The 15,800-nt window shown below is 52.4% G+C and overlaps 1 protein-coding gene across 1 annotated transcript in view; it reads right to left on the bottom strand.

Annotated features, from left to right (window-relative positions):
- The window catches only part of Arrb1 (arrestin beta 1), a 74,225-nt gene that overhangs the window by 14,829 nt on the left and 43,596 nt on the right, over positions 1-15,800 (bottom strand). The window contains exons 2-8 of the mRNA XM_038313926.1: positions 10,566-10,596; positions 8,856-8,916; positions 5,497-5,541; positions 4,605-4,801; positions 3,847-3,906; positions 3,008-3,075; positions 1,186-1,321 (exon numbers count right to left, since the gene is read on the bottom strand). Of these exons, the coding sequence (XP_038169854.1) occupies positions 1,186-1,321; positions 3,008-3,075; positions 3,847-3,906; positions 4,605-4,801; positions 5,497-5,541; positions 8,856-8,916; positions 10,566-10,596 (598 nt within the window). The remainder of the gene's footprint in view (positions 1-1,185; positions 1,322-3,007; positions 3,076-3,846; positions 3,907-4,604; positions 4,802-5,496; positions 5,542-8,855; positions 8,917-10,565; positions 10,597-15,800) is intronic.

Raw genomic sequence — 15,800 nt, 5'->3', positions numbered from 1 at the left:
TATGTAAAATGCTGGATGTGGTGGCCCTTGCTTATAATCCCAGCACTAGAGAGGCAGAGACATGAGGATCCTTGAGGCTCAATGGCCAGCCAGTCTATAGCCCAGTTGGTAAGCTCCAGGCCAATGACAGACTCTGTCTCAAAAGGAAGTAGACTGTGTTCCTGAGAATGATACCCCCAAGGTTGTCATCCAGCTACACCCATGTGCATACACACACACACACGCACACACACACACACACACACCTGCATCCATGCACACCCACATACGCACATGTGCACCTATGCACACCCACATACTCACACACCAAAAAGAAAAGTAAGCTGGCATCCCCGGCTTCGGTTCTGTTCCAACCATTTGCTAAGACAACAATAATAGTAACAATGGTGATGATGACCGTGCAACCTTGGACAGGCTAACTAAGTCTCGGTTTCTCCTTTATTCAATATGAGGGGTTGAACAGAGCAATGTCTCAAGTCCCTATGGGTTCTAATGGTCTGGGTTTGCAGACACAGAAAGCTCTGGAAGATTCAGCGGAAGGGAAGAAGGGCTAACCAACTCGCTGAAGGATCTGCTCTGGATTCTCAGATAAGGGCCTCTGCCACACCTTGTCCAGGCCCTTGCCTTTAGCTCCCCCCAAGAAGGAGGGTCACACCCACACCTCCATCAGCTGGTTCAGAGTCCCCTGACTTCTTTTTTTTTTTTTTTTTTTTCGAGACAGGGTTTCCCTGTAGTTTCTAGAGCCTGTCCTGGAACTAGCTCTTGTAGACCAGGCTGGCCTCGAACTCAGAGATCCGCCTGCCTCTGCCTCCCGAGTGCTGGGATTAAAGGCGTGCGCCACTACCGCCCGGCTGTCCCCTGACTTCTTAAGAGTTTGTTGCCTTCTAGCTAGCTCATGGATGAGAGGGTAGTTGCAAGGAATCCCTGGGTCCTGTTCCCCATCATCACCCCAGCTGATAGGGCTGGGCTTCTCCACCCCGCCTGAAGCAGGCAGTTATCAGGATGTGAGGAGGAATGGCCAGGACCCTTCCAGAAGGTACATCATTCCTGTCTGGTGGGTGCACATGCCTACCTCAGTCAGTCCTTTGGACCCCCACAGGATTCCCCAAAACCCTTCAGGAAGGTCAGGAAACAGTGGAATCTGAGGGGCATCCGAGTTGGGGACAAGGAGTCTGAGCCTCTTACCTCCTTATCCAGAGATGCCTCGAGATGCAGGGGCTTATCTGACATAAGGAACTGTCTGGTGGTCTCGGCGGTAGGCTGAGGGCCAGGCCTCTCTGGGGCGTACTGAACCTTCCGGATGACTAGCCGCACTGAATTCCTAAGGGAGGTAAGTGGGGAGAAAGACAAGAGTCACGGGTCTCCAGGCATTGTCTCTGTACCTACATCTCTCTCGTCAGGCTCCTGTGGCTCCCCATCGCCTGCCAACCACAGAGGTTAACCTGGAGAGCTTGTCACCATGTGACTCTGCTCAGCCTCCTCCATTCTGTCCCTGGGCCACCCCTACTCCATCTGGGTCTATGTCCCAGTACCCAGTACATCCATGTCCCGGTACCCAGCACAGTCATAAGACAAGGACTCTTTTGCTTCTTGCCCCCTTTGTCTCCTGATAGCATACGCTGCTGGGGACAGGAACGTCTTGTCTGGTTTGTTCACTACCATAGTCTCAGCCCGTGGGGCTGTACCGCCACACGGCAGCATATGTGTTCAAGACCCGCTAAGTGGAAATCCGCAGGATGGAGGTGGAGGATTTCATTACAGGATATAGATTCAGCCGGGGACGTGCGGGACAGTGGAGAGGTGACTCTGTGAGGCCCACAGATAAGAAGGGTTCAGTGGAAGTCCCAGGGCTTAGGGCAGAAGCAAAATGAACTGAACTGTTAAGGGGACAGGGACAGTGGCACACCCTCAGTGGCACACGAGAAATACCAGCACCCCCATTTCTCCAATAAGCCACCTCCATTCCTTGGAACCTGAGAGTCTACATAGCCTGAGGAAATTACCTCCCTGTGCCTCAGTTTCTTCATCTGTACAACAGTGACAACCACACTTAACCCCTTAGGGCCAGAACCAACTCAGCACTTAAGAACTGACAGCCACAGCACTCGGGAGGCAGAGGCAGGTGGATCTCTGTCAGTTCGAGGCCAGCCTGGTCTACAAGAGCTAGTTCCAGGACAGGCTCTAAAAAAAATCTGCAGAGAAACCCTGTCTCGAAAAACCAAAAAAAAAGAAAAAAAAAGAAAGAAAAAGAAAAAGAACTGACAGCCATTTCGTCCATATTACTAGTGAGTCTTGGGAGCAGATAAGATGTCCCATGGGGAGAGAGGGTGAGGGTGGCGAACCTCAAGGTTGCCTGCTGTTTGTTGTTCTGCTAAAGACCCCTCTCCTATTCCACAATGCTGTTAGGTCCTCTTCATCTGAGGTCTTAAGGGGAAAGCTGGGACGGAGAAGCAAGAGAGGAGTCTAATAAACCCCTACCCCATACAGGAGCTACCAAGTTGCAGCTTGAAACGATTGTAATACAGCTAGTCACCACCAGGTGGCAGACTCCTCCATACGAGGCTGGTGGACATCGCTCAGGGGCTGGTCTAGGGGCTGGACTTAGGATGCAGGGGCGTCAGAATTGTGGTTAAGACCAGGAGACCGAAGGTCCTGAACCCCAGGGAAGGCAGCTGTGAGAGATCCGGGCCAGCTGCTTTCCTCTCTCTGCCTAGCAAAGCGAGAAAATGTCCCTCCCCTGTGGGCAGACTAAGAACTAAAGTGGGCGGGGGTGGGGGAGAGTGGAGGGGGCATCTTTCTAACATCAAAACACTGCAGTCTGGAGGGAAAGACAGAGGTAGGTATGCGAGCAAGGACTGGCTCAGGCCCCTCAGGCCACCTCCTCCAGGAAGCTTACCAAGACCTGACAGCCTTCCAGACTCTTCCCACAGTGCAACCCGCTCCTCATCACTCCTCTCTGGATCCCCCTCCTGTCCTTCCACCCTTCTCCCGCTGGCATCCTGAGTACCTCTTGTGGATCTTCTCCTCCAGGTTCTCAGCACAGAAGGCTTTGACTTCGTAGTCCACACCACAGGCCTGTGAAGGAGACCATGCTGACCCCGGGGCATTGAGGAGCCAAGGTCCCCAACCGCCCTCCCCCTTACAAGCCAGAGTGCTGGGTGAGAAAATAAACTTCTGCCACTTGAGGGCTCCTTGATATGGATCTGAAAACCTGGTCCAGTGTTGACCTTGTCCCAATGCTTCCCCCGACCCAGGACCTTCCCCTGGAGCTGCTCCTGCGAGCCCACCAGCCAACCCCAATCACATTTGGGACCCCGGCTTCAGTCTAGGTGGATGTCCTCCTCAATACAGCCACCAGCAACGTGAAGACCCTGTGCTGGATGTCATGGTGTATCCCTCACTCTCTAACAATATGGGGGAGTATGTCTTTGCTCTGAAGGTGGGAGTGAGCTCTAAAGTCTGGGGCCTGAGACGCTGCCGGGGTCACTTTCCCCAAGCGTCAGACATCCCAGCTGTAGAACAGCAGCCATCCCGTTGCCAAAAGAGGCAGCTAGGACCCATGCGAAGCCAGAGGGAGGTCCTCAGAATCTGTTGGTCCTGTGCAATCAACACCAGAGCCAGCAAGAGTGACTCAAAGGACCTGGGACACATCACCGGAGGTGGGGGCGAGGCCAGCCTGCATCTTCAGCCTTTTCTCAAGGGACTGACTGTCCAAGGGATATCACACCCAGGCAGCTCCAACAGGAAGGGAGGTTCCAGATGTACATGACTCCAGGGGAAGAAAACCAGAACCCTGGAGACACGAGAGTCTGGAACCAGAGAGATAGTCTTCTTGGAGTGACCTACCTTTCCTGTGTCCTCAGGCCCTGGCTGCAACGTCACCGAGCATGGAAGGTTTGGAGGGATCTGTTCAGGAGACGGATAGAATGAGCTAAGCTTTCACCTCTGCTTTGTCTTTCCCTGCACACCTCACTCCTAAACACCCATCAGATCAAGTCCCCGGGACACATCATCTCTCCTCCATCAGACCAGGTCTTCTGGAAACAAGATGTCTCTCTCCCACCAGACGAGGAGCCCCTAAAACAGACTGTTTCTCTCCTGGTCAAGCCATAACACATCATACTGCACATGGGGTCAGGGGCAGACTGGGGGAGATAAAGAATTTGCTTGTTCTTCACCTAAGAGCTCAGCTCAGTCCCACCCCAGAATCATGAAATCTGGGAAACATGAAGCTGTGAACTCCAGAAGCGTGGAGTCTTGGAATGGTAAGGAGACATGGCAAAGGGATCAGCTGCGCATGTGGGCAGCTTGTCTTAGGGGAGATACACGGTGACTCAGGGCCAGGCCTTCCTTCGCTGCAGCCACCCCTGGGCCGCCCTTTCTCTAGTAACTTGAATACAGGAAGGCCAGAAGAGCGCCTAGAGGTGTGGGCGTGTGTGATGTGTCCACAGTGGCCAGAGATAAGACATATAACAGGTAATATAAGTGATGGTGCCCAGGTCCCAACCCAGAGAGACAAAGCAGCTGCCCTCCTGGCTTCCCATGGGCTTGCCCTGAGTGCATCCCAGAGGAGATGCTTGCTTCGCTTGCTTCTGGGAGCTGACCTCGAAGGTAAAGGGGTAGGCGTGCTCGCCCAGTTTCTTGATGAGCCGCTCCTGCAGCCGAGTCAGTGGCTTCTTGTCCTCGGGGGCTGGTGGGAAGGACTGCACGTTGGCCACAAACAGGTCCTTGCGAAAAGTCAAACCCAAGACATCCAGGTCTTCCCGGCCATACCGGAAGGCGCAGGTCAGCGTCACGTAGACTGTGAGGAGCAGGGGCACTGAGGAGGGGCCTGGGAGGGCAGCACACAACCCCTCCAGAGCTCCAGCTGCAGCCCTGGAGGCTACAAGCCTGTCCCAGGTTCAAGCAGAGAGGGTACACTGCTTTCTGACACAGGGTGCCTTCAGAGGCAGCCCTGATACGGCCTCTTAGAAAGGGGCCTCCTTCTGGGCAGTTCTGCTCTGCCCAGGTAGTTCCAGCCCAGGAATACGAAGGGGCAGAAAGATAGTCAGACAGCCTTGTGGCTGTGGTGGCTGCATTAGGCTGGCAGACTTAGGATAGGGGAAGGGAGACAGCCTGGAAGGGCGCATACAGAGACTATGTCTAAAAGGCATGGGCTCTCAGCCCAGCCCAACCCTAACCACCCTAACCTTATACTCAGAACTTTTTACCTTTATCTTCAATAAAACAAGAGCCTCTCTCCTGCTCTTCTGCCATCTCCCCTGTACCAAGCCTTGCTGTCTCATTGATTGGACAAGGCTAGGGGCATAAGTTCTCCCACAGTGAACACGAGGCAGGGCTGCTCTGTGCCAGAGACCAGAGTTCTTACTATAGTATGCACTGGTGCATTTAAGCACAGAACCAATTGGATGGACAGGGAGAAGCCATGGGAGGTCACCAGAGAGCAGAGGATGAGGAGCCACCAGGCATGCTGTGAAGAAGAGGAACACAGCTTACCTCGCCTTTCCTTGAGATATTCAGGATCCACCAGGACCACGCCATCTGGGGGGAGGGGGAGACAATAAACAGAGTCCCCCAACTTGACCTTCTCAACCCAAGCCCCAAACATCCACTCACACCAAACCCCAAAGGTAATAAATAGGGCACATGGACCACTGGGGTGCCACCCTCTGCAGGGTGCACGCCCACGATCAGAGCCATTGACACCCCTACGGGAAAACACAGCTGTGGTCATGCACTATAGAACAATGTTTCAAAGGACAGCTTGTATGAGGTGGCCCCGTAAGAGTCTGCTGCCTAGGGACATCATGGTGATTTTGGTTTGTGTAAGCACACTTTGTCCTCCACACAGTGACAAAACCACAGAAGGACAATTCTCAGAATTGCCATCATTAAATGACTAATCCCGCCAAGAGCCTAACTATGGTAAATAGCCTTGAGTCATGTTAGGTCAGCTTAGTAATAAACAGAGTCTGCACCAGGCTTAGGAACTGTGAGGTTTTCAGAGCTTCCTGGACATTGGGGCGGAAGGGGGGTTGTCTATGAATCTGGGGCCCTGATGAGCAGCTTTCAATGCTCATGTGAGGACAGATTGGGTAGTCTGTGTCACTGTGCTCATGGGTAGATTCTGCCACATATGGAAGTATTTGGACAGCCCCTGGCATGAGTGAGCATGACTGTCATGGTTTGGTTCTTAAATGCCCTCCAAAGCTGGTGACTTGAAGACTGGTCTCCAAAGCAACAGCGTCCTGCCTTTGGGAAGTGACCGGATCATGGGGGATCTAACCCATAGGTGAATTCATAGCTTAATGAGCCACTGGAAGGCAGTGGAACCTTTAGGAGACGGGGCCTGGTTAGAGGAAGCATGTCAATTAATGTGAAGGGTATATTTGGCTCTCAGTCCCTTCTTCCTTCTCCGCTTCCTGCTCATTGAGAGGAAAGCAGCTTCAATCCTCCACAGGGCCCCCCGCCGTGACATTCTGCCTCACTCCAGTTCCACAGCGCTGAGTGACTGTGGTCTGAAACCTCTAAAGCCATCACCCAAATAAGTGAACATCCTGTCACTGTGATAAAAGTGACACACCACACAGTGGAGAGGATGGGAGTACCTTGACACCACTCACAAGGTCTGTCCTTGGGAGCAGAACATCTGGCAGGATACAGAGGATGTTTCTTAGCTGAGCATCCCAGGAAGCTAGGAGCACTGTCCCAAAGAGCATCACTGTCTGGCATCCCCAGATACACACACACACACACACACACACATACATACACACGCATATACATATACATACACACACAAACACACACATACACACATAAATACACAAACACACACACATACACACACACAAACACACACACATGCTCTCACATTACCACACTATCCTCTTCCGTGCTATCCCTATAACTGACCACTCAGAGTAGTTCAAAAAACAGACAGTGAGTATCTTGGTCCAAGGTTATCGAGACATCTAAACAGGGATATCCCCAATCCATCTTCAGGGTCACCCCCCTCCATGTATACTCTTCCGTCTGTGATGGGCATCACCTCTTTGCCATGTCCATGACTGTAATCTTGGGACTCAACTGAGAATAAATTTAACATCCCAGGGAAGGCACTTGTCCCTGCCAGGGGTACTTCCTCGGTGGTTGGGAGGTGGGTGACCTGGAGTCAGGCTCCACAGGACAAGGAAGGGTGGCTCACTAGATGACCAAAGGACTTGACAAGATAGGAGGAACAGTTCAGAACTGTGAAGTCTGGTAGGTGAGGACTCCAAGAGCTAATGTCAAATGCCCCATCCATTGGTCCTGGGCCCTGGACTAGCACCAGGTCTCTGCCACAGATGGGATGGGAAAGGATGGGGAAGACAGGATCAGTTCAGAGAGAGGGGAATGTCGTAGACAATGAGGTACATCACCAATCCCGGACAGTGATCTAGGAACTTATTGGGTCCTCTGGTCCAGCAGGGAGCCTGGCATGAAGTAGGTACCCTCCGTTGCCAATGTGTATATGGTGTGTATATTGGAGACCTGGCTCCCATCTTCTCTATCCCTTCCATAGCCTCTGATGCTCCTACTAGGTGATGCTCAACACTGGTCCACAGAGAACTCTCTGGAAACCACTGCCTGAAGCCAAGCACAGGTGAAAAGCCAGTTCTGAAGAAGATGCAAATGGTGGATCTTCAGAAGACCTACACACTGTCCCGGAGAGGCAAAGTAGGTGATCCTGTCCTAGGTGGTAAAGGGAAGGGGCCTGGGAGGAAGCTGGAATCTTCAGCTTACAGCCCTGAAAACACCCCAGGGGCTCAGGACCCCAAGTCCTTTCTTACAGTCACAAGGGTCTTCTCTGATGAGCTGAAACCTGCAGCTATGCTCTGTCTTCCTGACTCTGGAACCACAGTTCCTCTTAGGTCAGGACAGTGCACAAGACATAGCAACTTCTCTGGGACATCTTCCCAAGTCACACACCCCCATTTCTTCACTTCACCTGACTCTGGCCTCGGTTTATATCTCTCTGACTTGTTCATGGCCATCTTTAAAATGATGATGATGATGATGGTGGTGGTGGTGGTGGTGGTGGTGGTGGTGGTGGTGGTGATGGTGATGATATAATAGAACCTCTCTGGCCTCAGTGCTTCCATTTGTAAACCAGGGTGATTCTGGACCTCCTTCATACAATATGAAGAGAGGCCTGAGGCCAATGTCTTTCTATAGAAGCAGCTGTTCTGAGCATGGGCAATTCACTTCCACAGGGTCATTTGGCATTGTCCTAACTGTAGTGGTGATGGTAGGGGTAGATTTGGTACCTAACGAGCAGGGGCCAGGGATGAAGGCAAATACCCTGCAGTGTACCAACCAGGCAGATGCCACCAACAAAGAATAATCCAAACCAAGATGGCAAGCAGTTCCAAGGGCAAGAAACCCAAACTCAGCCAAGACCTTGGGAGCAGATCTCAGCTGTGCCTCAGCATCTCCGGCAGAGCCCCAGGTGAGGACAGCCCCTGTTTCCAAAGTCCTAAGTAGTATTTCCCCAGGAGAGAGCAGAGCCAGGGGCTAGAATTCAAACCTTCGCCTCACTGGCTCTGTGACCGGGAACGAGTCGCTGAGCCCCTCTGTGCCTCACTGTCTGGAAAGTAGGAGATATCTCTGGTGCACAATGAGCCTCACATAAGCTGCGGTAGCTGCTGTCCATCAGGCTCCCTTCCTGGGAGCCATCAAAGATGACTCTCTCTTGAATAGGGAGGAGCTGCTCAGAAGCTCGCTTCCTAGAGCGGGAAGCCAGGCCCATACATTCTGGGCACAAGACCCTTCTGGAGGTGGGGTTCTTCCCTAGCCCTCTGCCCGGCACTCACCCACAGGGTCCACGAGGTCGATGTGGTCCACAAAGTCCCGCTTCCCCAGGTAGACAGTGAGCTGGAGAGGAGAGGCACAAGAATGCTAGTGGCTGTGGACCAGTATTACACAGGACAATGACACCTACACACATTCCTAAGCCTTACTGGAACCACAGCAAGATGTGGTCCCTCGCCCCAAACCAAATATTAATGATAGTAGATCTTGAAAAACTATTTAAACACCTCTGCCTCCCAGACCCTTATGAAAGGTTTGCTATTCTTCTCGTTTTATTGACACTGAGGCCTAGGGAGGCCTTTAAGCCAAACCCCACTGAGGGTTGGAGGGAAAGCAGATCAAAACAAAAAAGCAGGGCATCTTGGGGACGGTTGGGGGCAGGCAGGCAAGCCATGCGCTCAGTGCTGACGCTGATGCTGGCTCTGGGCTCTTCATCTCTACCTACCCTGAACTAGGCAGGGATCTACTTACACGAGGACATCTCTTCTTCTGGGGCACCGAGGAATCAGGGAGCTAGCTCCCCGCCCAATCCCCAGCCAGCGAGGAAGAGTCTGAGCCAATCAGAGCTCCAGACTCAACACTGAACTGGGAGCACCATCCTAGATGCCCCTGGCTCCTCAACCTTCCCAACAGGTTCCTCAAGGGAGACCACATCAGTCCCTTTGACACTTGGCAGCTGTTTCAGACAGCTGGGCCTTTCTGAAAGCCCTTTAACCATTCCCCTGTGCCTGGGGGTTAAGGATGACAGATGGATTTCATTCTCGGTACCAAATCTAGTTGACTGCTCTGGGGTGCCTGGGGCCCTGGATTGTCAAGGAATCCGAGATAGGACGGATCCTGGCTCAGCAGGAAAGCTTAAAAGATGATTATTGATGTCTGCTAGGAACTTCAAATGGAGATACAGATGTGCACAAGGTAACCCAGGTGCGTGAGCCACTAAGCGTGGCTACAGGACACCTGTCATGTGCTCTGCTTCATCCTCAGCTCTGTTCCTTCTGTTCACTCGGAGACTCACTGGCCTGGGATGTCCCACTCTTCCTTGGATTTTATGCTCCACCCTAGAGTTCCCCCTTCTTCCCTGGCTTTGCCTAGAACCGTGTCACCTCCAGAGGAAGCCATGGCTGACACACACACCCCAGGCAAGGTCTTCCAGTCTCTGGGCATCCCAGCATCCTACTTGGCATTCTGCGTGAGATGACCGATTTCTGCACTGTGAGCACCGTGCCTCTTTTATCTCAGCACTCCGCCGACCCCCAGCAGACCCAGCCCAGACCTGGCATAGATGTTAGTACTGACTGTCTGCTGAGCAGAGAGCAAAACAGGATATATCCTGCAGCCTCTGCAAGCAAGCAAGAAGCCCGGGCCCTGGGAGGCCCTGGAGACACGGTGACCTCTCACACCAGGGCACTCGATGGCGTCACTGTGGCCAGCTATCTCAGTCTCTCACACTTACTCTGCCTCTTCAGGAGAGGCCAGTCCATCTCTCCCTATCTGGGGGCTCCCTGAAGGCCACACAGAAAGATTCTAGGGAGCCCCCGACACACCTACCCACACACCCCATTTGAACTGAGGGCTCCTGAGGACAGAGCTGGGTCAGCCCTGGACAGCGAGTGGAGCCTGTCTCTCCCTGGAGACACTGCTTCCTTTCCTGGTCCACAGAGAGTCGCCCCAAGTGTGGGGACAGTGAGGGGCGGCACACACCACAGACTCACCTTTCCATTGGGGCTTGCCTTCTTGAACACTCTGTGGAGAGAAAGAAAGGCAAAGCCAGGGTTAATGGATTCTGCCCAGCCAATCTCTTGCAGGCGACCCTGAGGCAGGGTCATAGGTAAAGAGGCCTTGAGTGTCCCTACAGGCACCAGCAAAGCTTCGGTGTGGAACAGCTTCCTTCCTTCTGCCTCTCCTAGGGTGAGCGCCAGCTGCCTGCAGCCCCCCTTCCGTGCTTCAGAGCCGGCTGAGACTCACAATTCTACCCAACTTGCATACAGGAAAACCTTCAAGCTCCTGCGGGGTCCCAGTGATCTGGCCTCGCCTCTTCCCCTCCTTGTCTCACCTCCTGCGACTCTCCCTTAGCCTCCAGCCTCACTGCTCTCCAGCCCCTGTTCCTTGTTCCTTGTTCCTTGTCTACCAGGTGATGCCTCACAAAACCTTTACTCCAAGTTTCCCTTACCCTAGTCTCTTATCCTGGACACTCTTCCCAATATCCACTTTCCCAACCCCCTGCCATAAGCCCCTGACATCCAGTCCCCCAGTCCTTCTCTTTCTTCCCAGTGACCCCTTGACTGACCATACAATTTACTCTCACCCTGACGTCTGCTAGCACGCCCACTCCGCAACAGTGGACACTCTCTCCCAGCTACAGGTGCATCCCAAGCACACAGGGACACACCCTCACTATTGTTCAACGAATATGTTAAATGATAGCAGGTGGCAAGAGCTCAATAAATACTTGTTGAGCAGATAAATAAACGGCATTGCTTCACTGCAGGACAGAGGCACAGGAATGCGGGGGTTGGGGGAGGGGATGCATATGCTCACACATCAGAGCACTGGGTGTGAGGTCAGGGGGTAATGTAGTCCCTCGATCTTGAAGGGTGCCACTTGCCTTCCATGGCAACCCTTTCCCCCTGCCAGAGCTGTGTCTGGGAGGCTGAGTCTCCCTCACCCACATACGGTCATGGAGTCCACAATTTATCAACCATGATGGAGGCAAAGCAGAAAAAAAAAGTAAGAGCTAGGGAGTTGGGGGTGAAGGGTATTGAAAGAAGGGAAGGAGGTGTGAAGAGAGGAGAGATTCAGGTATGGAAATAAAGAGAACCATGGAAAGAAACAGAAAGCCAAAGCAGAGAGATCAGACAGACCCAGAAAGGTGAAATAGCTTCCCCAGGTTCAGCAGGGTGTACCCCAAATCTTCCCAGAAGCTGATCTGCAGGCATCCAGGCTTGTGATTCTGTGGGGTCTCCACAGCCTTGGCCCTGCCTCACCCTCCCTTCTGGGGCCCGGGGAATATTGACAGGTCTGAGTATTGCTTACAAAGGAGAACTTGGCCCAACATCTCCCCAAGTGCTCCCCTAGGGGCCCTAGGAGCCTCTTCTCCTCATTAACATTTTATCAGTGTTGGAAGTGTGAAGACGCCACAACTGGCCTGGGTGTGATCATTGTTAAAGTAAGGGAAAAAATGCAGACCACCCCATCTGAACCAGCAACTCCAAGCTAGGGGCTAGGAGCTCCACGTTTCTCCAGGAAACCAAACAAGTGAAAACCCTGTGGCTTCCAAGTCTCCTCACTCGCCTCCAGCCCTTGGTAGCCTGGGCTGTGGGGGAAAAGAACGATCTCACACCCAGACACCATAAAGAAGCCAGCGCCTCTCCAGTGGCTGCTGGAAAGGAAGGGGCCAGGAGGAACAACATTCAGCAGCAGAGGAGAGAGGGAAAGAGGAGGGGAAGGGAAGCGCTACAGAGCAGCTAATCATTTCTCATAGTAAAATAGATATGCGAACTCCCGCTCCACGAATAATTAACTGGAGGCTCCAAGAGATGCATTAACTTGCCCGGGAGCACAGCAAACAAGGGACTAGGTAAGGACCCAGACCCGTTTTGGACTGGGCCTCCAGGGACTGGTGCCTCAATCCAACCCACTGTTTCCTAAATCCATGTTTCAAAGAGGCAGGAAGAACAGACCAGAGGGGAGAGGGAGCGGGATAAACGAAAGGTGACTGGGGTGAGGGGCAGCGTGGGGGTGATGAGGGGCAGGAAGCACAGACATCAGTGGGGAATGTCCTGTCACCACCTTAGTCAGCACCCGGGGCCACCTCCTTCAGGAAGCCAGGACTCTTGCGGCTTCCTCAAACAACAAGACCAGCTGCCTCGCTCTCCGCCGGTGTTTTATTCTCCACTCACGCCTTTAAGTACTTTTCCCAGGACAAAGCTGATCACGGACAACCCCATTTCAAAGATGTAGAAATTGAGGCTGGAAGCAGTCACCCACGAGGCTCAGCCAGTCGCTGGCGTCGCAAGCACCCAAGCACCGCCGCTCAAAACTCCACCCACTTCTTACCCCTAACTATCGGGAAAAGAGGCTCCATGGGGTATTTTCAGTTCCCACAGCCCTACATGGGCTCTCTGCCTATGGCGGGCACCAATTGAACATAAACCCATGATCCCAGCCAGCCTTGAAGGTCTGAGCAGCTCCATCTGGTCCCACCCCCAGCCCTGCCTGTACTCCACAACCTGAGCCTCCGTCACAGCTGGGCTCCCCAAAGAGAAAAGCCAGCAGTGTCCTTCCTGGTGAAGGTTCGGAATAGCTCAAGAGAAAGAAGAGGAGGTCCAAAATCTCACGGGAAGGATGAGCAGGCAGGATGCGCTGGGGCCGGGGCTGGGAATGGGGACGCCATCGGAGCCTCAAGCTGTATCTCCCTGTCTCCACCGCTCCTTCTGGGGCTGTAGGTCCTCCTGGCTGCGAGGCTGTCTGTGCGGCTGCTCCATTGTCTCTGTGGACCAGCGCGCTCCGCTTACTCAGGGATTTTTCTGTTCCTCCATCCTTTGGGCTCGCATGTGACTCACACTCCAACCCTGTTTCTACCCTGCCTCTCACTCAGCTTCCCGCTGCTAACTGACTGAATGGCCCAATTCCAAATTCCCAGGAGAGGAATCTGATTGGTCAGCTTTGGTTAGGCATCCCACCCCCTGACCCAATCACCTGTACCCAGGACATATCCTGTGGTCCACGAAGCCAGAGCAGAAGAGGCTCTGGAGATTAGCATTGTCCAAACCAGAGGTTGCAACTCATGGGTTGATTAGGAAGTCTATTTAAAACATTAGGGGACAAAGGGATGGCTCCGTGATAAATCTCCTGCCTCACAAGCATGAGACCCGAGTTCGGATCCCCAGTGCCAACATAAAAGCTGATTATGGCAGTGTGCACCTGTAACCCCAGCACTGGGGAGGCAAAGATAGGCAGATCGTGGGGGGGGGGGGGGGGGGGGGGGGCGGGGGGGGGTTCCTCTGGCCACAGGATCTGGCCCACGTAAAGAGCTCTGGGTTCAGAGAAAGCTCCATGTTTTAGTGAGAGACCCTGTTTCAAAAACAAAGACTGACAGGAGAAGACACCCGTGGCTGACCTCTGGTCTCCACGTTCACACGTGTGCACAAGCACATACATTAAACACACAGAGGCAGGGTCTTACTATGTAGTCCTGGTTGGCCTGGAACTAACAATACAGACAGGCACTCAAACTCACAGTGAATCTCCTGCCTCTGCCTCCTGTGTGCTGGGTTTAGAGGCGTGCGCTCCTATGCCTGACTATATTTTGAGGTTGTTTGTGTTCAAGACAGGGTCTCATAACATAGCTCTAGCTGTCTATGTAGACGTAGGTCATAGCTGTACTATGTAGACCAGGCTAGCCTCAAACTCAGAGACCCTCCTGCCTCCGTCGCCTGAGTGCCACTACACCCATCTTCAGTTTTTGTTTTTTAATGAAATGGAATGGACTAGAACATAGAAACATGCGCCACAGGCAACAAAGATGTAACTGATACTCTCGCGGGCACCAGGATTCTGGTTCCCTGAGGCTGGATGTGTGAGATGCCAAGCCTCTCCCTTTACCCTGTGGGAGCACAAATGCCACATGCCACTTCCAGCCAAATGCACAGGAGGGGCTGTCCAAGGGTCCCCAAATCCTTCATACTCATTTTTCTGTGGCTGCTATTACAAACTCAGTGGCTTCTAATAACTATTTATCTATAGTTCTGTGCTTCAGAAGTTCAAAGTGGGCCTCCCTGAGTTAAAATCAAGACGTCATCAGCCAGCAGTCCTTGGTTCCTTCTGGAGCTTCTAGGGGCAGAACTGCTTCCCACTTTCTCTGGCTTCTAGAAGCTTCCTCCGCCCTCCACCTTCAAAGCCAGCGAACTCACCATACTGCTCAGATCTGCCCTCTCTTTCCTTTTAAGGACCTTTGAGATGACACGGGGCCCATCTGGGTAATCCAGAAATATCTCTCTACTTTAAGGCCATCAGATCAGCAGCCTGAAACCCATCTGTAACCATCATCACCCTTGGCCACACAGCACAGCATTCAGAGGCTCCAAGGAATAGGTAGGGTCCGGACATCTTGGGGTAGAGCATTGCTTTGTCTGCCACGCTATCTTTTCTTCTACTGCCAAATTTAGCAACGTTCTGGATTTTCTGCTGCATGCTAAGACAGACAGGGGGCTTGGGTCTTGTCAGAAACCTGATTCTAAAATTTGAAATCCTGAACTGGGTGGTGGTGGTCCACACCTTTAATCCCATCAGTCGAAGGCAGAGGCAGGTGGATCTCTAAGACTTGGAGGCCAGCCTGGTCTACAGAAAGAGCTCCCGGACAGACTCCAAAGCTACACTGAGAAACCCTGTCTCAAAAGAAAGAAAGGAAGGAAGAAAGAAAGAAAGAAAGGAAGGAAGGAAGGAAGGAAGGAAGGAAGGAAGGAAGGAAGGAAGGAAGGAAGGTGGTGAAGAGAAAGAATAGCCTTTCTTCTTTCTTTCTTTCTTTCTTTCTTTCTGTCTGTCTGTCTGTCTGTCTGTCTGTCTGTCTTCCTTCTGTCCTTTCTTCCTCTCTGTGTATCTCAGACTGATCTCAAACTCCAGGTCCTCGTCCCTCAACCTTGTAGGTATGAACCACCACACCTGCTAAAATAGTCTTCCCAGCAAACACCTGAAGGACTAGATATCTACATGCAAAGAAATGAGATGAGGCCCCTACCTCACACCTTACACAAAACTGGCTCAAAATGGACCAAAACCAAAATGTAAAAACTTTACTGCCATGAAACTATTAAAGAAACTGCTAACTATGTAAATCTTCATGTCCTTGAATTTGGCAATAACTTTGCTTTGTTTTGTTTTTTGAGACAGCCTTACTTCATGTAGTCTGAGCTGTTATGGAACTCACTTTATAGACCAGGTTGGTTAGC

Source organism: Arvicola amphibius, chromosome 12 (genome assembly GCF_903992535.2).
Source record: "Arvicola amphibius chromosome 12, mArvAmp1.2, whole genome shotgun sequence".
NCBI lineage: Eukaryota > Metazoa > Chordata > Mammalia > Rodentia > Cricetidae > Arvicola > Arvicola amphibius.
Note: the sequence above shows the minus strand (reverse complement) of the source record. Positions and strands in the feature narration are given on the sequence as shown.